Here is a 24,945-nt window from a genome sequence, read left to right as displayed (position 1 = left end):
ATGCATTACAGTACGATCAGTGCTCGAGCTCGGCGCTCTGATCCTTCATTAGCCCCACACGGCAATTTTCTTTTCCTATCACTGTGAATAGTATCAGAACACTGTCGTTATGCGGTGCCAACCAATTACTGAGGGTTAAAACCTCCACGGACTTTACTTCCCTCATTCCATCTGCGAACCCCAAGAGTCTCTCTCAATCGTGCAGTCGCTTCGTAGAGCCTTACTGCGGGTTTGATTTTGTTGAGGTTCTTGCAGGACGTGCTCGAGGTGCTCGTCAAGAGGATAATTACCAACTTCTATCACCAAGCAAGTCTCCTAGCTAAAGGCTAGATTGTCTAAAAGCTGAACTGTGAAGTGCCCACTGCTCATAGAATTACCCTCGTAACAATATGCAATTTCTCTGATTCATTCACGCATGTTACTACAAAAGTTATTACTCCCGCAGCATCGCCACCGCTTATGGGTCGTGAACTAAAAGCACGGCCAACAAGTAAGAGAAATCAAAATCGATTGTGCACGTCCAAGAATTCTAGAGATATTGAGAGAAGGAGGGTAGTGACTTCATCTGCGCTTTTCAATGGATTGAGAGAATCAATTGATCCTCGGAACACACTGCTCGGGCTATGATCGGTTTATATGTTTCGGTATGATCCGCTCACATCACGTTACATGCTTATCATGGCCGAAGATATGACGAATCACGTGATTTCCACACACCGTCGTAGCACAATTATCTTGCCTGGTCACATTGTCCTATCTCAGGCTGCTGACTGATCCAAGTTGACCCATAATAACCGTCCCTTTTCACCCGCATTAGCCTTTGCTACATGGGAGGTCTGTAAAATACGCGTGAGAAGTGAGCCAGATTTGATAGAAAGATACTCGATCATGATCACGCGCGATCAATTCGCACACGACCAAATTCATCAGACTTGACGACTAGTGGCTCCATTCCGCTACTTGCCGAGGCATTAAAGTCCATTGCTACAGATGCGTCGCGAAAAGCCTGTTAATCATTTTTCTGGCTGGTTAGCCTCCAGCTACTGACGGTCACTCAAAATTTGAGTGCTACCAAAGCTTTTTTACGCCGAAGTCCGCTCCTCCCGATCAAGCAAACGAAAGTTCTATTCACTGGTGATCCTCGCGTGACATACAAGTAACAGGAAGATACAAAACCAAAATCCCTATATACACAAACGTTCTTTTTGAGTACTCTCGTTTCTTTTACAGAGACTATAGATGCGAAGAACTCGCTAAGGGTCTTTGACAATATACCTTAACATTGTCGCGGTGCAGGCTTTACATTGTGTTGATATGCGATTCTTGATCGCATCGTTCCCGTGGCGTCCGGTGCAAGAACCTTAAGCCCGAGGGTAAGCTCGCTTGGCCCGCGGAACCTTGATATATATTGTTAGTGTGGGAAGTTTTAATACAAGGTAACCTACAGAACTTGCACGCTATGATTAGTGAGGCATAAAGAATGATTACAGCCGAGTTCAAGGTAACAATCCCCTTTCGGCCGCTCGTGAGTTTCATCTCTAGCATTAATTGGATTCCATGGAATGACCTTTTACCAGAGGCCGTATGATGTTATTTACCGATTAAAGGTGCTTTTGCAGAAATAGAGTTGAAAGGTCATAGCTAGCTGTCTACCTAAAGTACCCAAGAGGAGCGATTAAAAGTTTATCCAGTTCAAATCCTTGGTGTTTAGATGTTTTGCGCTGTAAACCTTCAGGACTGCATTGCTGCACTTGTTGTCGCTACGCTACTGCGGATGAAGGTCATCCACCTACTTCGGCAAGAACGCAAGTGCAACACGTCTACACAAGACAACCCCTGTAGCTTCGTGTATAGCGGTCAAAAAGGGATGTAATAGTGATTGTCACAAAATGTGATAGCTACAGTACTGGATCCAATACAGAGCTTTGCGTTTATGCATCTTACAAATATTCGAATACGATATTCCTGTTTCACTCGAATACGGAAATCTGAATCACGCATTGCCCGGGAATTGCATTTCTGAACAGGGACCCCACTCCCCCGTCTCTTCGTATGCGTCCTTTGCATCGCGTAATGCAGGTCGATATTGTGGATTTATATACAATCATATCAGATATCAAGCATGATCGGTATTTTATCAGCTTCCATCAGTCCGGTCATATCTGCTTCTCATGTTAAGTTTACTGCAGAACATAGATATGGGCACCCCGCGGTCGCAATATATCAAAGAAAGCAAAGCAGGCCCGATTCTTACGTAAACGGGGGACAATCTGGGCGCTGAGAAAGCCCAGAAGCCTTTCGTCGACCAGGAAACTAGTCACTAATAGATTACTGTTGAAAATTTGACGCATTTAACAACAATAGTCTATTACTAATTCGACCGGGAATATATAACTAACTAACTAGTTGACTATCCCCATTCTCCGGGGTTAACCTTTCCTCCGACGTAAAGTGACCCCGCCCCAACTGTAAGGAGGGGCCAGCGCGAGCCGACGGGGCAAAGGTAGACTACGTCAGCATTCACCAGCTGTTATTCCGCCATTATTGCTTCTTGCTCCTATTCACTCAACGAAGTCGTGAAATTCTCTCGCTCAGTCATGGTGCGTGGAAACGCAGAGTATGTTGTGGATTTTGCGTTAGTCTGAGAAACTGAATTCTGACTAACGCTTTCAATCAGCTTGCCTGTAATCCGTGCCTGTATTTTTGATTTGGATGGGCTTCTCATCAACTCCGAAGATATGGTCACGAAGGCGGTGAATCAGGTCCTCAAGCAATATGGGAGGCCCCCTCTCGATGCACCAATTAGAGCCAAGCTCATGGGCGTTCCAGACTCGACAAGTAGCTGTGAATTCCACAATTGGGCGAAGGTGCCTATTTCCCGTGAACAGTTCACCCTTGAATTGAAGAACAGAATGCGAGAAAAGTTCCAGAACTGCATACCGCTACCAGGTGCTGAGAGGCTTCTGTCAAACCTCAGTCGCGTATGTAATGCTTTTGGGGACAAAATCCAGTTAGCATTGGCGTCCAGTACCAAAAGCCAAAGCCTCGAATTGAAGATTTCGAGGCCGGAAACGAAACAGTTATTGAACCACTTCCAGCGGGACAGATGTATTCTTGGTGATGACCCACGAGTACGACAGGGAAAGCCGGCGCCTGACATATACTCAGTTGCATTGCAAACGCTGCAGTCAGAGATCAATGCAACTCCCATCTTGCCCCACGAATGCTTGGTGTTCGAGGATAGTCTGGCTGGGTTCAGGGCTGGATTCAGGGCTGGAATGAGGGTCATTTGGGTACCGCATCCAGATCTGGCTACTGAATACCAGGTTTCGCGGGAGGGCGCCTTGACCGGAGGGATGGGGATAATATCTGTAGGAGATGACACGGGAGTACGAGAGTTTGACGAAGACTGGGTTGAAAAGATATCAAGCCTGGCGGAATTCAACTACGAGAAGTACGGTCTTCATATACAATTTTGAAGGCTCTATCAACCATTGGTAGGGGTTGCCACATATTTGCAGGAATACAAACGTCCAGCTCCCCTAGACCGTGGGACAAGTGCAAGATGAACTGTGCCTGAGGTACACTACTGAGTACATACTACAAAGTTTATTCGCATATCATGTTTATTTGCCTTCCTTCCGCTGATACAACTGAACAAAGTTTGGTTTCAGAAATCTCTCTAATTGCCTAATTGTCGGGCCTGAGTATTTCATTATAAGAAGCAAGCTTGGTGCTGCGGACTAAACCTAAGAAAATCACATTCAACCACGTCAAATTTTGCATGCGCACCTGGTCTGGTTTGGGCTGTGGCTGGTGACGTCAAGCTCCAAGGGTCACTTCCAGCCCAGATAGATGAAGTAGAGAGAGCCTTTATCTTGGCCATTATCTCTTTCACCGGGAGTGATGGCATGGGACGTCCAGGTCAAGTTGGTAGCAGTACACCAAATACGACTCGCTAATGTTCGTCCTATACAGCTTACAAAGTTCGAGGATCTGGAAATATCACATTCTTTATCATTGAGTGAATGTTTTGAAGTCACAGTCCTTCTATGAGTTATAACACAGATCCCAACCTGGCTTGACGTGCTAAGCCAATTACGCAAATTCATTGGAACAGTAGAATGACTAACAAATTCGTTACGACGTAGTGTCATGTAGCAACGATAAAACTGCTTTACTTTCGCGTCTCGAACAAAAATTTGTAGGTGGGAACTAGAAAGCTCCAATGTCCCACCTAGAATGTTTCAGTGATATAGCTCAGTACTATATTTCAGGGCGAAAACCATGTCTTCATGGGCTAAATGCCACTTTCGACCCCGCCCTAGTGATAGAAGACGGGAGGTCCAACTGCCACGCAGGCAAGTAAGCTACACGAGAATCACTCGAACATAGGAATTCTTCTACCACCACAAGCTCACAGATACGGCGAGAATGAATACAAATATCAATAATTCTTAGAAGGTTATATTCCGCGATGAGAGGGATTCAGCACTACAAGATCCAAAGAATACGAAGCTTAGCAGTTGGCATTGAACCGGATAGCGCTGACATTCATAATGTTCATGAAGGGCCCTAGAGCGTACCGACTGCTCATAAAAGGATACATCCCAATATGCGTAGATATTTACCTTAAGAGACCTTTCCAAATTTGAGTCAAATGCGGAAACAGCATATACTACCTAAGTTGCACTTGTGGAGGACTTGAGTCGGGACCGTAAACCCACTAGGCCGATAGATATATACTTCGATCTCGTCTAACCATGAGCGCGGATCATTCTAAAGAAAATAGCGCAATAAGACCCGAACCGCTCGACAATAGCGGGGAACGAGGTTATCAACAAGAGTTTTCCGGGTATGTTGCTGCTAAATGTACACCTCCTGCCTGTCGAACCTTGCGAAAACTTTTATTCAATTTCGCGGCTAACTCTAAGCGTTTGTAGCTCACTTAGCTAATATCAATGTGCGATTGAGGCGATGTTTTTGATGAACTTCATAAAAGTCAGCAAGTGATGAGTGCAAAGCCGACCTCTGAGCGATTAAGACTCCAGTCGGAGATCGTGCTCCTCAATGAGGGCATGCCCTTGGAATGTATGTGTCTTGGTCAGGAAGTTGACCTCCTGCGAAATTCTCTGCTCAAATCTTTATGCTGAATGTGATTGAATGGATTCAACTTCTGGGCCTATTAAAACTTTGTTTCGAGAATCGAGGTAGAGACACCAAGCATGGCATGATACAATGAGCGTAGCGGGACGAAAGGAAAGCGCTAGGGCTGCATGAATTAGCTTGCTGCAAGAGAAGTGCACCCTTGACTTTTGGAGATCTTCAAAAAGCTCTCGATATAGAACATTTGATGAAAAGGGATATCCTTAGCACACTGACCCTGATTGGTTACCTCTAATCGACTGAATAATTAAGGGAAGTTCACGTTACGATATCACGCTCCCCAAAAGGGCCCCGTCACGGTCGGGTAATCGAATAAGAATCAGTAACATGTCGCTAAAAGAGCGCGAGTTCTGTGAGCTTTCCATCGCAAAAACTGCAAGCAATATAATCGCGTCATGCAATGTTTTGTAGATGCTTTCGCCTGGTTGGTATGCTTAATATCTCTGTGCAGTAAAATTGGTGTAGGCGTTTTTGAGGGCTAGGTACTGCTACCCCAAAATAAAAAGCCGGCGGTATTGTGTGATAGGTTGAGTAGTAATCAAGTAGGCTTGCCGATATAGCCTGGGCCTCAGTCGCTTGGCTTCCCGCCTTCTAGTTGTGAACCTGACGACCTCACGTCCAATTTTTCGTTCTGTGGTAAAGGGTATATGAAATCTTCTTAAATTGACAGTAAGTGGCGACAGAATAATCCCTTATCCAAAGTTCCAAAGTCGGTGACGGCAGAGCTAGACTTTGAATGCTCCTTTGGACTGTTTTCGAGGGTTGCTTCCTCAGGCAGTGAAGCTCAATCGCCACTGATTCGGCCAATTGGTCTCGGATAGCTGGCGCTGTGCGTCTGACACAGGCTGCTCTTGATTACAGTCCCGTTAAAGCTGCAATGACAAGGTCTTTCTAGCCCGCTGGTCGCTTAATCACCCAAGTATAAACCCCAAGCCCAGAGGGAAAGCGCCATTTCATCTTTTTGACGATTGGGGCCCTTGACAGTCCAATCCAGGCTATCCAAGATGTTTTTGATCGACTGGTCTGGGAGTTCACTGCAGTATTCAACAATGATGGTGTTCAGAGAAGCGATCTTTCGAAACTCGGAGTCGATTTCCTTCAAAATTTCACCAACAGAATCTAAAATGGAGTGATTTTCTTCAATCAGGTACCGCCTCTCGCCATAAATAGAAGCTTCCAGTGTTCTTAGCCCGGTGCACTCCTTCCGAAGAAGCTCCAAATTCCGTAATGCGTCTTCTCTGAGACGGATTTCTCCTTGCTGGCCATCTACTTGTTCCGTAGCGGGAAAAGAGATACGCAATTTGGACAGAAAACCTGCATTGGATCCAATGCTTCTTATGAACAATCCCAGAACGTTGCTCCGGTGGTTCCTCGTTTCCACTTCTTCGAGAGTGAAGCAATTCGCACCGTATAAAATTGGCCTAGCATCATGGAATAATTGCCGACAGGTATACAATAGTGCGAGCCATGCAGCTGGCTTAAGGGGCATGCGATACTCCAGTGGACCTCCGTAATCCTGGAAAAAGATGGGGAGGTGCGGCACAGCGAGCACCAGTCTGATGATCTGGTGGCGAATCTCAACTGGCAAGACGAGAAGACCAGCAGCAGTCGACTTAGGTGATAATGAGGGAATTATTTCTAATTCCAAGCCGGACATGGTGGGTAGGTGGTTCCGGTTGGAAGAGTTGAGAGCTAGTGTCCAGTTCTCGAAGAGCGTTTTCTAGAGGGTGAAGAAATGATCAAGCCTAGTCAACGTTGTTCATTAGTGTGAAATGAGATGAAGAATGAAATATACCAAGGTTTGCTAAATGACCACCGTACCTGTCCTGAATTCACACAGCATCAAGGGGAAGGCAGTTGAATTACGTAGAGCACCAGGAGGATGAGGTCAAGGACACGTGATTGCGCTCCAAAGTTAGAGGATGACGTGAGCAAAAGTCACGTGCAGTTATGCCCAGCTTCCAGGCGGCCTGGTGAATCGAACACTAACTGTCTCATCACCCGAGCAGTTGATAGAGATGCAAGAGGAACTTGATCGACTAAAACGGAATGACAAATCAAAATTATCAGTCAAAACGGAGGAAAGTATTTGTTGCCGCGATAAGGAAAACACTGCCCGTATACTCCCTGTCAACACCCGACAAAAATCAACAACTTGGCAGCAATTGCGAAAAGTGGTACTTACTCTTGCCCTAGGAGATCTCGGTTTGCTCTCCATGTTATAACCGCTTCTCCAAGATACTGAGCAAGTGTCTCGTTTGACACTACTGGTTTGCAGTCTCCCGTCCGGTCATCACTATGGATGTATTTGAACGCACGCTTGGCCTCGAGAATGGCTAAGTACGGATGTCCCATCATCCATCCGTGGGACTGCCAGTCCATTCTGCAAACGCCACCATCATCTTCTGCAACAAATTCGTGCATGCCGGTGAAACGGGTGGTGGCTTTTCTGCGCTCGACGCGTGGCCGCACCTCTTTGTGCTCTTCGTGGTTCTGGCGGAGGCAGAGGTTCAGAGCAAATTGTAGGGAATATAAGACGAGGCACACAGTCACCTCTTCAGGTTTACTCCGCCGAGTATCATGCTCATCCTCATCTATCATGGAATCATCAAGATCGACTTCGAATTCAGAGGAATATGGAACGGCTGGAGAGGAAGACCCTCGTAGTGGTAGGGTCAACATAGCCTTCTTTGTACGTAGGTCGTCTCTCGCGCTCGGGGTACGCTCTTGCCTCAGTGGAAATCTCACCACGGGATGCCCGTGCCAGAGCGACCCAAAAGAACCCACCGGGTCATCGAAGCAGCTCGGAGTCTACACAGTTCAGGAGCTTCAGACGGCAATCCGAAGTAAGCATATTTTTGTCCAGTAATAGTTAGACTTTCCGCGAATTCGCACTCTAGGCATTATAGATTCTGCAGTAATACTTGCAATTATCCTTTAGGATATCCAAAAAGACCTTTCAGACAAGGTAAACAGTCGAAAGCTTAACAAATACCGAAAAGCCCATCTGCTAGCGGAGCACCTGAGTTCATTTTCTTGGAGCTATACGATAAGCTGCAAGCCTCCGTACCTCTCGGAAAGTTATCTGAATTCCGCCTGGGTCTTCGCTGTATAAACCTCCCTACTATATTACTTTCACTTTGCGTCATTCGTCTATCTACTGAATACTTCTTTTCCACAAGGGATGGAGTAAATAATAACCGATTTACGATATCAGCTTTGAAGAACAACGAAGGCTTCAAGAAGCGGCAGAGCGCTACCCTGAAGAAATAGCGATCCCAGGCGCGAGTCCTTTTAATCTCTGCCACATCGCTGTCAAGCGATCCGAGGTGAGAGGGATGCTATCCTCACGACTCAGCACGGGAGAAACCGATCCAGTGAACCAATTTGACCCCGGCGCAAAGTCCATTTGAAATCTGAGAAATTTTGGTGAGTGCTGCGGCGTTTTTGTTGATGAGGGGCACATTGTCATGATTTTTAATTTTTCGGGAAAATACTTCTACCGGCATCCGATATCAGCTGACATCGGCCTCCTTGGATCAGGTACCCACCCATCGAGATCTGTCGCGATTGTCTCGAGGGACCCTCGACACATCGATGGCCGACAACAACTCGCCAGGTTACAATACTCTTTTTCTGTAGGCGGAGAAGAGAAGCAAAGAAGCCGAAAAGCAACAAAAAAAGGCCGAAGAGCAACAGAAGTAGGAAGAAGAGAGGAGGAAGCAGGCTGAAGAGCGACAGGAACAGGCCGAATCACGCAGGAACCAGATTGAAGAACGCACCCGTCGGACAAATGTGAATCTGCCACAACCTTCTCTCCCGACCACTGAAAGTCGCAACGCCGTCCCGCTCAACCACCGGGACGATACCCCTTCCCAAGGGTAAACATTGCCCGACCCGACTGCGTCCATAGACGGACTGTGTCCGTCAATAGCAAGCCATCTACGATCGGGTATGCGCTTACCTACAACCTACTGAAGAATCCCGAGCGCAATTATTCCCTCCCCTGATTGCACTTGAAGAGCTTGCTAGGCGATTCGCTCTTCGACCTATCAGCAGTGAACAAGGTCTCGAAACATACGAGCGGATTGCTGTAGAAGACCATGTCCGCGATATCATCTCAGAGCTATGCAAGATCCCAGCTGCCCGAGAGGAGTTTATGCTTGGTGATGGTATTTGGTCCGATAATTACACCAACACGTTGACCGAAAGCCAGGTTGTATTAGACACAAATCATCCTCCCAATTTACGCCGTCCGCGGCCCGATCAATTTTGCATTCACCGTGTGGACGGCAGCACTAATTCTCCTGACCGTGGAATATAAGCCGCCGCATAAACTCTCCGTTGAGACTCTCTGGGCAGGATTGCGACCTATGGAATTGTGGGAAGAGATATTCAAATGCAACACAGTGCCTACGGACCCTGTGGAGAAACTCAGATACAATGCGGAACGGCTAGTTGACTCAGCTATAGTCCAGGCATATGATGTTATGATTGAAGAAGGTCGTGCGGATGCTATTTTAACGAACGGCCTTGCTCGAGTCCTCCATGTGCCGTACAATGATCCGGCTACCTTATTATATCACTTTTGTGAACCTCACACTGAGATCAACGGAGAGGATTTGCTGAATCTGCGGCAACCGAAAACTTCCGTCGCCAGGGTGTTGTGCCATTGCTTACGAAGTTTTCATTCTCCCATCCGTGACCAAGAGTGGCGGAATTCTGCGCGATCGCAACTTCATGTTTGGGAATCCAGCTTCGACCATGCTCGCTCTTTGATTCCCGAGGAAGAGCTACGGAAAACTCCTCCGCACTCCGAAAATACCTCAAGTCCCGAGCTGACCTCCTCCGACTACCAACCGTCGTCTTCTCCACTCAAGTCGCCCACGGAATATGGTCGCCGAGTGCCCGCAAGATCTCAAGCAAGATGTACGCCACTTAGCCCTTAACATCGTTCGCAGTCACCGGAGTCGTCCGGCTCCGACTCAAACCAAGCGACAGGGCGCAAACGCGGCTTCAGCCAAGTCACCTCTTCTCCGTCTGCCCAACGAGCAGCTCGTCAACGCGAGACTGGCAATACTCAAGACCACCAGTCTCGCCTCCGTGATGCGCAATTTTGCACCCAGCGATGTATACTTGGACTGCAGTCCGGCGATGCTCTTGACGATCACTGCCCAAATGTGATGCCCCATCGTCGAAACAAAGGTGATCGCCAACATCGGATTACTTCGGAAGATTTGGTGCGTTTACTCAAAGCACAATTAGACGAAAAGATTGATCGATGCACACCCCGGAGGTTGCGGGGCATACGGTGCACCTTTCAAACTCACTTGCGTTGAATATGGCTACACCGTTATTGGAAAAGGAACCACATCGTGGCTGTGGAAAGAAGTCTCCCGCGAAGCGCAGGTATACCAAATTCTGCGGAAGGCCCAAGGGTCTGCTGTGCCTGTTTTTCTTGGCACGATCGACTTGGCGAAAATTTATTTTCTTCATGGAGCTGGAGAGATTCGTCATATGCTTGTGATGAGCTGGGGGGGGGGGGAAGGAAACACAGCATCAATGGAGCTGACACCGTGGCTCCACCGGGAAATTCGCAAATTAACCAAAGAAATCAAAGCCCTGGGAATAATTCATGAGAATTTGCGGCGTGAAAATGTTCTATGGAATAAAGAACTTCGCCGGGCATTGATCATCGACTTTCACCGATATAGATGGGAATGGCGGCCGACTTTGCAGCGATCACACGCAGTAAAACGACAACTATGTCTGCCGAATACGAGAGATCCGCAACGTCTCTGTGTAGCGCGAAGGAATGTGCTTAATCCATTGAATAAGCGATTCAAGTATGTATGACCATGAGCCATAAAGCACTTTTAGGCATCATCCACGTGAATTAATCAGAGCGTCGACCTATTACCGACCCTTACTGCCCGTTTTCTCACTCTACCTACCTTGCCTCGAGAGATAGACGCTTCTCTTGTGTTGACAATAACCAACTAAATATCCAATTCTGACTCTCGTACTTAAAGTTTGTGTGAGGTAATGAATCATATGAAAATACTGATATAAGTGAAGCTTTAGGTCCGATAATGTACTGTCGTGTGCGTATCATGAATATTGCGATTGTTAAGCTCGATAAATTTGAGGAATGAGAGTACCCATACTGCTTTCCCAGGTATGCTTTTAGACTCCATTACCAGACCTCTCTCTGTCAAATTCCTTTGAACATTTCCTGTATGGCTCGGCTTTTGATTCTAAATAATTATAGTCTACCTTAGTATCGAGAGGCAGACCACACGAATACTTAAGATGCGAGACCAGTGGTCACGCTATGACCATGAAGACGCAATTCAACTGCCCGTGCTTTTTCGCAAAGCTTAGCTATTCACGCGGGCATTGTCATACATCCAGCCGTACCTTTCTATGTTACTATACAAGAGACACACAGGTTACGGAGAAAGATTCAGTAATAACAAATTTCAGAGACGAGATTATTTCGTTAAGATTCGAGTCAACCTACTAATGTAGTCGAATTAAAATTATACGAAGAAAGGGAGGATCCACAGGCGTAAGATAATCCGTGGCAAAAGCCTCAAAGAACCTTTTGTAAAGTCGGTAGTCGTAAAATAAAGAGCAATAATCTTATCGAATGTATTAATCTCCCAAATAATAAACTAACGTAATTCCCGCCAACCCTAGCCACCCTATCCAAAGTCGCGTCTTTCTACCTACATACCAACTTCAATAACGAGGCCATACAAAATACCACGCGCTATTGTGACGGGCCAGAGCCCGGTGGTAAACCATATGCCATAGCCTCTTCAGATATCGTCGTGGTAGGGGATTCCGAGCGATTCCATCACTAGGTTGTAGAGGATTTTATGCATAAGTATCACGGCGCGAGTCATATATGGTGACTCGGGACGATTCACGATCGAATCGACCCCGCGCCGCCTTAGGGTAACAACCCTCATTGAAGACATCATGTGGGGTTATAGGGACTCGGTGCACGGGAACCCCATATATATATTGTGGAAACTAGCAGAGTCTACCCGGACTCCAAGATTCAGTCTTTGAAATCAGACCCTATGGACTTGGACTCTCTGCCTAGCCAACAGGTTCTCTGTCCTGCGATACAGACCCCTTAATATAAAGGATCGACACTCTTCAGGAACGCGACTACTCCTATCCTTTCTTCTTTCGTTCCTCGAGATTGTTGTAAACAGCATAGTGGCCTAGTGCAATTGAATCAATTCCGCTACAGCTGTGAAGGGCTGTAGCAGAATTGATTCAATTGTACTAGGCCAACATGCTGTTTTCAACAATCTTAAGGAAAGAAGGAAGAAGGGGTAGGAGTCGGTCGCAGTCCTTAAGGGCGTCCTCGGGTAGGACCCACTAGAACCTCGCTCGGACCCCCTTCTGCTAAGGCGGTATCCGGAAAGCCATGGCATATGGTTAACCACCGGGCTCTGGCCCGTTACAGTACCCCCTTTCTCATCTTGACAGTCGATATGACGAGCTCCGCGCCCGTATCGTTCCGATGTCGATTCGCAGTTGAAATACGCCCGGAACATCCTTCGTACTTATCAAGCGCCTCACAGTCTTGAACGGAATCTAAGGGTTCCCAGGTAGTCTCTGCATAACCTGCCCATTTCACTAAAACCTCTGTTCCAGTCCCTTTTCCTACTCTGCGCGCCCTATGGTCCAATATTTCCTCGACCTGGTATTCCAATTCGCCATCGATTACCAGGGGAGGAGGTTGCGTATCGTCAACGATTTGCGAGGGTAACGGGTCCGATGCAGCAGGTCGTATAAGGTCCACATGGAATACTGGGTATACACCAGTTGGCATATCCAGTCGAACAGTGTGTGGAGACGGTACTTCCTGTACGGTATATCTCCCGTGTAACCAGTCAAGCTTCTTCGAATGCCGCTGGGACCGAATATTCTTGAGGTTCAACCATACTTTGTCCCCTTCTCGGTAGGTCGGTGCCGCCTGACGAGACCGGTTGGCGTATTCCTGCTGCCTATCTTGTGCAGTCGCAATAGCGGCCTGTGCCCAATCGGTTGCTTCTCGAAGACGTTTCACGAACGCTTCACCCGCTCGCTGGGGGCCAGTACCACTAGGTATAGAGGGATTGCTTTCCTCGATGCCGATGGGATCAACGTGATAGCCATGCGTGAAGAAGAATGGTGACATTCCAATCGATGTGGCATCTCGATTATTGATCGCTATCGCCACGACTGGTAACAGTTCTATCCAATCGTTCTGAGCATAAGACGTGAAAGCCCGCAGGATCTTTTCCACTTCCTGGTTCGCGCGTTCAGTAGACCCGTCTGTCTGCGGGTGGAAAGCGGTAGAGAGTCGACGTCGAATCGATAACTTTTCGCAGACGAGTTCCCAGAATCTGCTAACAAATTGAGGACCCCTATCACTCGTGATCGCGAGAGGTAACCCGTGGTGCATATAGAAATGCTTTAAGAATACGTTTGCTACTCGCTCCGCTGTCGTTTCGACCATGCCGACTAAGATCACTCCCTTTGTTAGTCGATCTGTTATAACCAGGAGGTTCGTGGCTTGATTGTCTTTCGATGGAGGAAGGTCGGTAATGAAGTCCATTGAGATATCGGCCCAGATTCGCTCAGGAATCGGTAGTGGTTTCAACAGCCCGTGCTTCGTATCGCGCCACACTGAGCTCCTGCCACACACGGTGCAGTTTCGCAAGAATCTCCTTACATCCTTCGCCGCTCCAGGCCAGAAGAACCGTCGAGACAGTATCGCATAGGTAGCGTCCCGCCCCGGATGACCCGTGACATGGGAGTCGTGAATTTTCTGAATAATACCGGTACGTAGCGGCTCACTTTCGGGAATCCAGATCCTTTGTCTGAAACACAGCAAACCTCTCTCATCCAAGTGACACTCCGAGAGGCTGGTTTTCGTATTCGTTTCGGCAGCGACTCGCCGTTCCCCGTCCTTTAATGCCTTCGAATACGCTTGATAGGTAGTATCGATTCGTCGAGCCTGTTGCCATTCTCGTTGTAGCTCCTCCTCTTCGAATATCTGGACCCCTCGTTCGAAATCCAGAAGGGCATCGTCATCGAAATTGCCTATGCGGGGGCGACCGGTGCGAATCGTAACCTTTTCAAATATCTTTCGCAACCGATTCGATAGCCTTTCATCTTTGAAACTTTGTGGCATATCCTGACCACGTCGAGAGAGTGCATCAGGGCGAGTTGCATATCGCCCTGGCCGGTATTGTAGCGTGAAGTCAAATTCACTTAACAGGTCTGCCCATCGCATCTGCCGCTCTGAGAGGTGCCTCGCCTTATTGAAGTAACGCAGGTTTTTATGGTCCGTTATGATAGTGAATCGAGGAACCATCTTCAACTCGGGTCTCCACTCCCGTAAGGCGCGAATTATCGCCAAGAGCTCCTTATCGTAGATCTTGTAGTTTGACTCGGCTGGGGTAAACTTCTGTGAGATATACGCGCATGGAGCCAATCTATCGTTATCCTGTCGCTGGGATAACACCGCTCCAGTAGCCCATCCTGATGCATCTGCTTCCAGCACCGTTTCCCTGCCTTCTTCGAAGTGAGCTAGGATCGGTGCGTTGACGAAGCGTTCTTTTAATTCGTTGAAGGCCTGCTGACACCCGTCGTCCCATTGGAACGTGGTGTCCTTCTTTGTTAACCTGGTCAACGGGGCCGACAAGGTAGCGAATCGGGGGATAAACGACCGATAAAAGTTGGCGAATCCTAGGAACCCCCGCACTTCACGAACTGTCTTTGGGGCCTCCCATGCTCGAATGGCTTCAACCTTCTTAGGGTCCACATGAATACCTTCTCCAGCGCGGATTATAAATCCAAGGTATTTGACGGTGTTCTGTTCGAACTCTGACTTTGCAATGTCACATTGCAGCCCGGCTTCCTTGAGCTTCTGCAGCACTTTGCCTACTTTTCGGCGGTGATCGGATAGTGATCCGTTCGAGTAGATGATAATGTCGTCGACATAGGCCGATACAAAGTCGTCAAGATATTGTTGCAATACCTGGTTGATAAAACGTTGGAAGGTTGCTGGCGCTCCGGTAAGACCAAAGGGGGTAACATTCCACTCATAGAGACCGTATCGGGTTCGAAACGCCGTCTTCCACTCTTCGCCTGACGCGATTCGAATTTTATGGAATGCCGCAATCACATCGAGCTTCGTGAACCACCTGGCCTTAGCTATATTCCTAAGGGTTTCGCGGATTAGTGGCAGTGGATATCGGTCTTTCACGCTTAATTCGTTCAATCCTCGATAGTCGACACAGAATCGTACACCTCCGCCTGGCTTACGCACCAGGAGGACTGGAGCCGCGGCGGGTGAGTTGCTAACACGTATAAAATTCTTGCCTAATAGGTCGGTTATCGTTTTGCGTAAATATAGCAACTCCTCCTTGTTCATGCCGTATAAGGGTCCATAAGGAGGTGTCTCTTCGTTGCCGTTTCGGTCGCGTTTCAGTGGTATTTTGTGATCGATTCCTGGGCGATGTGGCGGTAGTTTCTCAGCTAACTGCTGACTGAAAACTTTGAGCCATTTCCAATAATGCTTTGGTAGCTTTTCTTTCGGATCAATGTGCTTTTTTGGTTGCAACGCTTTGTCGATGTCGTTCAATGTAACCTTTCCAATCCTCAGCCGTTCCGGCTCCGAAGCGCTGTCGAACAGCTGTCGAACCGACTGAGCTGATACCTTGTTCACTCGCAAAGTCTTCAATCCAGGGGGTCCGATTGATGGGTCCCGCCTATTCCAACAGCGCGTTCGGCGACCATCTTTGTCGAAGATATCGAGATAGCCCTTCCTTGCCGAATATGTCCCATTCACGTCCCGTATCCATGGGTTTCCAAGTATGATATCATCTATCTGGTTCTCGATAATATATGCGAACACGCGGTGCTGTTGATGGCCATGGATATCGGCGTCGAAGTACGTAACGTGCGTGATTCGTCCTTGATTCGCTACTACTCCGTCAAGCACACGGGTACGGATTCGAATGCGCGGGAGATCGAGAGATTTGACGAGTTCACCGTTTACAGTTGCAAAACTTTGACAGCCCTGGTCGACTAGGGCCTTTGCGAACTGAATTCCATTCACTCTGACATCTAAGAGAAACGGTGGTGATTCGTCTTCTAAAAGTCTCTTGATCCCCTCCTGCTCCTGCTCGCGACTGGGAACAGGAGCTACTCGTTTTCCGACTCGCTCTCGGTGACCGAGGAATCGGTCTCTCCTCCCATGGGTTCCGTTTCATTTCCCTCTGGCGCTGCCTGTGTCTTCTTCACTCGGCTACGTTTCGCCATAGGATCGTGAACCTTTCGGTCCTTCTTTGTTTGACCGGTAGCAACGCGACTTGGGCGCTCGGCAGGTCGATAGGAACACTCTGAGATGCGATGGTTATCACTACCACAACGGAGGCAAAGGCCCTCCTCGCGACGTCGAGTCAACTCTTCGTGACTGACCCATTTCGCCTGCTTCTCGACACCTTTTCGAGGGCGGTTCCCTCGAGGATTAATACGATTAACGTCGATAGTAGGAGACCAATCCATCTCATCCAGGTTCCTCTGTTGACGACGAGGTGATTTATTAGATCGACTCTTACCCAGATTCAGAGCGTCCATGTCGGTCGTAATTTCATGCAGGCGGCTAATCAGTCCCGAATAGGTAGCGGGAATACCGCGATTCATTAGCGCGACGCTCATCTCTTCGTTCAACGCGCCTAATAGAATCTGTCGTCTAGCTTCGTCCGGCCAATTGATAGCTCCGGCGTCAGCGAATTCCTTTTCAAGCTTTGGTAGGAATCGTGTAAACGGCTGCCGGTTTGTCTGCTTTATCTGATATAGCCTTCTTGCCGCCCGCGATTGCGCGTTCGGATCTCCATATATGCCCTCAAGATACGCGAGTAGATCGTCGGGACCGGCTGTGTCTCGCGAGTGTTTCACATACGTTCCGGTATTCTTCCATGCAAGCTTCTCAAGGCGTGAGAAGATATACATGAATTGGTCCTGCCTAGACCCGATCGCTGCACCGTCGACTGCTAGCTTATTTTCTATCGTGATCCGCCAAGTGCCCCAGTCGTTGACGTTCCCAGCGAAGAATGGCGGGTCCGGGAGTCGGGGCCTCAATCTTCGTGCGGTGGTCGAAATCGATTCGGCGGGGTTTGGCGTTGGTTCCGTGGTCGTTTCAGTGACGCTTCCCAGGGTCGGAGAGTTTGCCGTCTGCCTAGCCAGTATATTTTCAAGTTGACGAATTCTTTCGTCTTGAGCGGCGGTACGCTGCTGCTGCTGCGCGCGCTGACCCTCTTCTATTTGTTGCATCATCGCCTGCGCCCACGCGGGCGGGGCCTCCTGCTGCTCCTGGTAGTTCATGGTAACCAGGTGTATTGTGTACTAACCGGTGGGGATTCGGTAGCGTTCTAATGTTCCAATCTTCTGGTGTGCCTAGGAATAGGTATCTTCTAGGGCTTTCCGATGCGTCTTGAGCGCTAAAGAGTTATGCGCTAGGTTTCCGTTCCAATGTAGACACGCCGTTGAACCGCAGTCGATTCAGGGGCGTGACCAATACGTTTCCAATGAAGGTGCCTGGGTCGACTCCCTAGGACTTGCTTGTGGCCAATGGTACTTCTTGATATAGAAGGAAGATTGTTGAATGTGAAGGGCTGTAGCAGAATTGATTCAATTGTACTAGGCCAACATGCTGTTTTCAACAATCTTAAGGAAAGAAGGAAGAAGGGGTAGGAGTCGGTCGCAGTCCTTAAGGGCGTCCTCGGGTAGGACCCACTAGAACCTCGCTCGGACCCCCTTCTGCTAAGGCGGTATCCGGAAAGCCATGGCATATGGTTAACCACCGGGCTCTGGCCCGTTACAACAGCCCTTCACAGCTAGAGGAAGGACTAGATATATACGGACACTTATTATCGTAATTAGTTATATATTGTTACTTATTTACTACCTTGAGTACTTTCACAGTTTACTTAAAATATAATCTATTCTACAGGTAGGGGTTTCACTCAGTGGTAACACTTCTGATCGACCTACTTGGCGCGTACCTCTGGCACATCCTGCACGATCCAGCTGAAGGTTTTGGACCTCTCCGGTCTCTCCTCCACACCGCTACTCGATCGGTTGACCAAAGTCCTCCAAGGAAAGAGGGACCTAGAGTGTCCCTACGAGAGATGAGAACTATAAGATAAATATATGGTAGGGGACCGATAGGGTTCCCTAAGAATTAGTCTTTATGCCAATCTGACTGCTACGTACCATCTCTTCCTTAGCGGTCAAGTCCAACTACCTTATCAAAGTAGTTTTTTTAAAAAGTAGAATAGGTATGCTACACATACTCTCGGAAGCAGCGGCGGATTCTTCCGTTTACGGCGATTATAACGCTTAATTGAATCAATGAGTTTTTAGACTCATAACCTATTTTCGCTTCGATCAATATTTACGTCAGAGGGAAAATCATATGACTTACAGAGTATCATGATGAAATATTCAATCTTAGGGGATAACTAGAGGCCAGATAGTCCAGGCCTCTCTAGTCTCGGTACGTTTTACCACTATCAAAGGTGTTACAGAGCTTACTATAATGATATATATATCCTCTCAGAAGGAAGTAGGTATTTAAATTCGGTTCTCCTCCGTGGCATGACTACGACCACAGTATTCTTAAAAATCTACCTACCAATATTTTACAAACAACAAATCTATTACATCATACTTCTAACGGCTAATATCACTCAATATAGCAGAAAAAGATGTTTTACGCGCTGGAGACTTCCTTACGAAAGGCCAAGGGACCTCTTCACGCAACCAACAGTTCTATTTCACACTTCAATCTACAGGCAACCTAGCGCTTTTTTACGCTGAAATGGTAAATTACTGTGGCAGTCTGGCACAGGTGACCATCCCGAGGATTGCAAGGCAGTTATGCAACAGGATGGCAATCTAGTGATCTATAACGGCAATGTGTTCTTTATCAGAGCAGTCTCTATAGGACGAGCTAAAAAAGCAGACCTTACTATAGTGTTGTTCAATATTAAGTCCATTCTTAAGCACACATTAGGCCATAAGGCTGAGTGACGTCATTGCTCTCATCAAAGCAGCGGGTATAATCCATGGGACACCCAACACCAGCTTTGATTGGGGGTAAGGGATGTTGTTTTAGGTGTAAGTAATTGTCTACTCGGCCTCAATTTATTCGGCGGAGATACTCTATTTACAGTACCCGTCCAATTTTTTATTAACCTGTTCAAAAATGAGGATGTAGTCAAAGACTACGATGGTCAAGAATGGTTCGCATCTATAAATACCATCTCAAAGATCCACTCCAACCCCTCTAGCCACAAGTTCCGTTAGCGATAGCACTTCAGTTTGCCTCGTGCAAGGATTCTTTTCCTTAAAGCGGGACTTAAGTTCTCAGATCAGCCAGGTATGTCATTTTGATTTTCCACGACGTCCCTTGAAATGATTGCGTGATGTCTAACCGTAAAGACTAGAGCACCCCGAAGCGTGTGGCGCTAGGCGGACAGGGACAGAGGTAAGCGTACTCTCTCTAGTTCAAAAGAACTTCGCTAACTATAGGCTTTATTGTGTCCTTTCCTCACAGCGAAATGACACAACATGATTTTCCTTTGAAGTAAAGGGCCGCTATAGGAGGACGGAATGCGGGCCTCGCGATTGTTGCTATTGAGATAGTGATCTCGCTGCGACCGGACTGGCCAAGGATTTTGAAGATGGACCGAAGTTATCGATTTGCTGACGACGATAGAATTAGGTGCCATTTTCGGCGTATACTTTGGAACGTAACTAAATATGCCAGAGGCAACAATCCACTCTGAGTCGAGGAGTAAATCCCTTCCGCGACAGTCTATTCCCTCGCTAACTAGCGGGCTTCCTGCTATGTTGTCTTCAACTTGCGTCGTTCGTCTATTTGCTGAATACTTCTTTCGATAAGGGACCAAGCAAACAATAACCAAATTATGATGTCAGATTTGAAGAAAAACGAAGGCTTCAAGAAACGGCAGAGCGCCGCCATAGAGAAGCCAGATAGCAATCCCAGCCCCGCACTCAATTTTCAATTTACCATTTCGATCGCTGCCACAATCTGAGGTGAGACAGATGCGACCCTCACGACTAAGAGCGAGGCGACTGATCTAGTGATCAACATTGCCTCCACAGTTGTCCCTTTGAAGCCAGAGAAAATCCAATTTTGGTGAGTGCTGTGGGTTCTTTTGTTGTTGTCATACCTTCGAGATGCTTAAATTAGCCGGCGGAAACCTTGTTATTTCTCGGGGAAATACTTCCACCGGAAACCGTGATCAGCTGACATCAGCTCCCCAAATCAAGCCCCCAAACCAAGACTGGTCGCGATTGTCTCAAGGGACCCTCGACACATCGATGGCCGACAACAACTCGCCAGATTACAAGGCTCTTTTTCTGCAGGCGGAAAAGAGACGCAAAGAAGCCGAAAAGCGACAGAAGCAGGCCGAAGAAGAAAGCAGACAGGAGAAAGAGAGACGAGAGCAACTTCAAGAGCTCAGCCGACCGACCACTTTCGTGGAATTCTTACGCCATTCCCACGACCTGCTCTCCCGACCGCTAAGAGTCGAGACACCATCTCGGTCGACAACCGGGAAAATACCTCTTCCCACGGGGAAATATTGCCCAACACGATTGGAACCCTGGACCGATTGCTCAGTACTGCAGTCGGAGCTTTTCAGGTCGGTCTATAGCTATCTTCAGTTGACACCCGGGGGGCGCCTCATTTATTCTCATCTTTGCCTGAGCTAGAAGGATTAGGCCGACGACTTGGTCGGAAGCCTATGAGCAGCGAGCAAGAACTCGAAGCCTATGAGCGATTCGCCGTGGAAGAACATGTCCACGATATACTTACCGAGTTGTGCAAACTACCGGCTGCTCGCGACGAGTTCGGCCTTAGCGATAGAATACAGTTCAGCAACCATACGAATTCCTTAAACGAGAACGGAGCTCCCGAAGGAGAAGCAAGCCAGCCGTCAAGTGTACACAACCCAAGACCTGATCAGTTCTGCATCCATCGTGTCGACGACACCACTACCACTCTCCTCACATCTGTCGAGTATAAGCCGCCTCACAAGCTTTCCGTGGCCACCCTTCGTCTAGGGCTGCGACCAATAGACTTATGGAAGGATATGGTCAGATCAAACAAAATACCGACAAACCAAGAAGCTAAGTTAAGGTACAATGCCGAGCGACTTGTCTGCTCCGCTCTTGTCCAGGAGTATCATGTCATGATCCAGGAAGGGCTCGAGTACTCCTACGTGACCAACGGGATCGCTCGCGTTCTCCTCCGCGTTCCACATGATGACCCTGGCACGCTCTACTACTTTCTATGCGATCCAAATAGCGAAGTGGATATGGAAATGGAAGCTACTTTTGCGAGTACTTCTGTCGCAAGAACTCTGTGTTTGTGTCTGATGGCATTCCAGTCGCCTGTGCGAGATCAGGAGTGGAGAAATTCCGTACGACCAGATATTCCTATATGGAGGACCAGCTTCGATCACACTCGCTCTCATATTCCCGAAGACGAATTCCGGCAACTTCCTCTCAAGTCCGACAGTACCGCACCGGAATTTCCAAGCCCAGATTCTTGTTCGACCTATGAACCATCGTCATCACCGCCAGATCCCCCCGAATCAAGAGTTCGTCAGGTGTTTACTAGATCTCGAGCTACCTGTGCCCCATCCGATGTGAGCTATCGCTCACGGTCGTCACAATCACCCGACCCCGATTCGAACGCAACGCGCCGCAAACGAACCTTTAGTAATGTTCCGTCTTCTCCATCGGCCCCACGCGTGGCTCGAAAGAGAGACACAAATGATGATAAAGGCCAAGATAGCCAGTCCCGCCACCGCGATGCACAATTTTGCACCCAGCGATGTTTACTAGGGTTGCAATCTGGCGGTCTTCTAGACGACTGTTGTCCAAATGTGATGCTCCATCGTCGAAGCAAAGATGACCTGCAGCATCCAATTACTTCGGAAGATTTGGTACGTTTACTAAAAGCTCAATTGGATAAAAACATTGACCGATGCACACCACTTGGGGGTTGCGGGGCGTACGGTGCACCTTTCAAACTTTCTTGTGCCGTATATGGCTACACTGTCATTGGAAAAGGAACCACATCGTGGCTGTGGAAAGAAGTCTCCCGCGAAGCGCGGGTATATCAAATTCTGCGGAAGGCCCAAGGGTCTGCTGTGCCTGTTTTTCTTGGCACGATCGACTTGGCGAAAATTTACTTCCTTCACGGGGCTGGAGAAATTCGCCATATGCTCGTTATGGGCTGGGGGGGGAAAGCACGGCATCGATGGAGCTGACGCCCCGGCTTCTACAAGGTATCCACCAATCGAACAAGGAAATCAGAGCTTTGGGAATCAGCCATGAAGACCTTCGGCGTGACAATATTCTTTGGAATGAAGAGCTTGGGCGGGCGATAATTATCGATTTCCACCGCTCCACATTGAAATATCGACCGATTTTGCAGCGGCCGCGCGCCTCAAAACGACGACTACGTCACCCAGAGATAGTTGATGCAAAACGTCTTCGTGTAACGTGAAGACAGGTGCTCTTTTATTGAATTAGCAACAATTATGCATGATAATGAAGCAAGACGCATTTCCGGCCCGCATCCGCCTGAATTAGTCAGGACTTCAATCTATTATCATTCTTGGTGTCCGCCTCTTCGCTGCATCTACTAGCCTCAGGTGATATACGATTCTATAGGTGTTGACAATGACGTAGTGATCAACCAATTTTGGCCCTCGGACTTGACTTTACGTGATGCCATGAATGATATGAAACATTGATTCAACTATGAAGCTTCAGGACCGATATCCTGAACTGTCGTGTACGAACCGAAAATATTGCGATAAGCGCCCACCGCTCGTCATTCTTGATGAACAAGATGATCCACATGACTTTCCCAGGTATGCCGTCAGACATACATTCCATCAGCAGGCCGCTCTCTCGGCCTAACTACTTTTAATGAAAGAATCTGTCGAGACTCCAGTCTGTCGTGTATTCTCAAGTGATGGAAGCTCTCAAAATACTAATTGGTTGGCGCCGTCAAACATACATTGCCTTCACCCCCCACCCCCCAACAAAAAAAAACCAAAACCAAACCCCTCCCTGAGAACCTACCAATTGTCCCTTACCTCTGTTTCTCCGTTCCCTCTCTTCAGCACTTTGCTTTCGCCACCCAGCTCTCCACACCTGAAACAGCATCATAGGACGACTTCTTGCGCTCCAAAAACTTCTGCCGATCTGATTACATGCTCGGGCATCTTGCTGGCAAAATCACGAGCAAGCCCCTGAACCGTCTCATCGTCATATTCCTCGTTGCATTGCTTTTGGTTCGGCAACTGCAGGATGTTTACACAGCTCTCATATCGAGGCTGCTACCGCCTAGTTTAATAGGTAGGCCACGGACATCGAGCACCTTCAAAAGGAAAGTTTCCGCCCTGGCTTTCAGGGTTCACCACGCCCTAAGAATGTCACCCATTTCTCCTGTTGGAGCAACTAAGCCGGCATCGGTGGTCACGATTAGCCACTCCTTGGCGGAACTGGTTCATACTCTACGGTCTTTCCATCATAGCGCTCCAGCGAGCGGAGCGACTTTGCCGCCTCGTCCATAGTCCTGAGGACTTGCTCAAAGAGATCCGCAACCCGGGCCATACCAATTGGGATCCATTTGAAGAGCCAGAGAATCTTCTCTTAGAGATCGAAAGTGGTATTTTGATTCGACCGAACCAGGAGAATGTTACCAGGACAATGACTTGGTCCACCCGAGGACAGAATATCGTGCTGGAATTGAATATGGGGGACGGAAAATCATCGGTGGTAGTGCCTCTTGTCGCCGTAGCGCATGCTAATGGCCGATGTATTGCCAGAATTCTGACTCTAAAGCCCCAATCGCGACAAATGTATCAAATGCTCGTTGGGAAGTTGGGCGGCCTCCTGGATCGTCGAGTTTATCAGCTTCCCTTCTCGCGGTCATTGAGTCTCGGGGAGGCTGAAGTAGATGAAATTCAGCGCATGTGTTACGAGTGCATGTCAATTGGCGGTGTCTTGCTTGTACAACCAGAGCATATCCTGTCCTCGAAGCTCATGTGCCTTGAATGCTTCATTATGGGGAAACTCGCGGTAGGCCGCTCGCTACTTCACACCCTGAACTTCTTTCGCGAGTATGCCTGTGACATCATTGATGAGAGTGATGAAACTTTCAACGCCAAGTTTGAATTGATATATTCTATGGGCGCTCAGCGCCCTGTGGAGCTTAGCCCGCAGCGATAGGTTCTCATTCAGGAACTGTTATATTTAGTAAAAATATACGCCTGCGAAGTGAAGGCTGATTTGCCAGAGTCGACATATCTCCACAGTCATCATGGACAACGAGGTAAAGAATGACATATTAAAAGATGTGGACGAGTTTCTCGACCAAGATATGCAAGGCTGGTACGCAGAACGGGGCATTCCTTATAAACGAGGCTACCTCCTCTTTGGGCCCCCTGGGACCGGGAAATCCAGCTTTAGTCTGTCGCTCGCGGAGAAGCACGGACTGAATATTTATACGCTCCAGTTGTCGAACATTTCGAACAGCACTCTAATGAAGCTTTTCGCTGACCTTCCGCCTCGTTGTGTTGTTCTCTTAGAGGACGTGGATACCACTGGGGTAGGGCGCCGGGCCAGCGTCGACGCTGACCAAGAAAA

General features: G+C 48.1%; 7 protein-coding genes across 7 annotated transcripts; 4 read left to right on the top strand and 3 right to left on the bottom strand.

The window, feature by feature from the left end:
- Positions 1-2,597: 2,597 nt before the first annotated feature.
- Positions 2,598-3,479, top strand: N7539_008499 (putative HAD superfamily hydrolase; the record flags this gene model as incomplete). The annotated part of the gene is made up of 2 exons (XM_056938094.1): positions 2,598-2,617; positions 2,678-3,479. The coding sequence occupies 2 exons, from the start codon at positions 2,598-2,600 to the stop codon at positions 3,477-3,479; spliced, it is 822 nt and encodes a 273-aa protein (XP_056786476.1).
- A 2,594-nt stretch (positions 3,480-6,073) lies between these two features.
- On the bottom strand, positions 6,074-6,823 carry N7539_008498 (uncharacterized protein; the record flags this gene model as incomplete). Its single annotated transcript, XM_056938093.1, has 1 exon — positions 6,074-6,823. The coding sequence occupies one exon, from the start codon at positions 6,821-6,823 to the stop codon at positions 6,074-6,076; it is 750 nt and encodes a 249-aa protein (XP_056786475.1).
- A 409-nt stretch (positions 6,824-7,232) lies between these two features.
- Positions 7,233-7,848, bottom strand: N7539_008497 (uncharacterized protein; the record flags this gene model as incomplete). Its single annotated transcript, XM_056938092.1, has 2 exons — positions 7,233-7,293; positions 7,352-7,848. 2 exons carry the CDS (start codon positions 7,846-7,848, stop codon positions 7,233-7,235), a joined length of 558 nt encoding a protein of 185 aa, XP_056786474.1.
- A 915-nt stretch (positions 7,849-8,763) lies between these two features.
- On the top strand, positions 8,764-10,350 carry N7539_008496 (uncharacterized protein; the record flags this gene model as incomplete). Its single annotated transcript, XM_056938091.1, has 6 exons — positions 8,764-8,804; positions 8,928-9,047; positions 9,101-9,118; positions 9,223-9,338; positions 9,463-10,062; positions 10,109-10,350. 6 exons carry the CDS (start codon positions 8,764-8,766, stop codon positions 10,348-10,350), a joined length of 1,137 nt encoding a protein of 378 aa, XP_056786473.1.
- A 6,131-nt stretch (positions 10,351-16,481) lies between these two features.
- On the bottom strand, positions 16,482-17,568 carry N7539_008495 (retrotransposon gag protein; the record flags this gene model as incomplete). The annotated part of the gene is made up of 2 exons (XM_056938090.1): positions 16,482-16,583; positions 16,663-17,568. 2 exons carry the CDS (start codon positions 17,566-17,568, stop codon positions 16,482-16,484), a joined length of 1,008 nt encoding a protein of 335 aa, XP_056786472.1.
- Positions 17,569-21,020: 3,452 nt separating this feature from the next.
- Positions 21,021-22,553, top strand: N7539_008494 (uncharacterized protein; the record flags this gene model as incomplete). Its single annotated transcript, XM_056938089.1, has 1 exon — positions 21,021-22,553. The coding sequence occupies one exon, from the start codon at positions 21,021-21,023 to the stop codon at positions 22,551-22,553; it is 1,533 nt and encodes a 510-aa protein (XP_056786471.1).
- Positions 22,554-23,049: 496 nt separating this feature from the next.
- Positions 23,050-24,528, top strand: N7539_008493 (uncharacterized protein; the record flags this gene model as incomplete). Its single annotated transcript, XM_056938088.1, has 2 exons — positions 23,050-23,083; positions 23,831-24,528. 2 exons carry the CDS (start codon positions 23,050-23,052, stop codon positions 24,526-24,528), a joined length of 732 nt encoding a protein of 243 aa, XP_056786470.1.
- Between the last annotated feature and the right edge of the window lie 417 nt (positions 24,529-24,945).

Source organism: Penicillium diatomitis (genome assembly GCF_028827545.1).
Source record: "Penicillium diatomitis strain IBT 30728 chromosome Unknown utg000013l_segment0_segment0, whole genome shotgun sequence".
Lineage (NCBI taxonomy): Eukaryota > Fungi > Ascomycota > Eurotiomycetes > Eurotiales > Aspergillaceae > Penicillium > Penicillium diatomitis.
The sequence above is the reverse complement of the archived record's forward strand: the minus strand, read 5'-3'. Positions and strand labels throughout refer to the sequence as shown.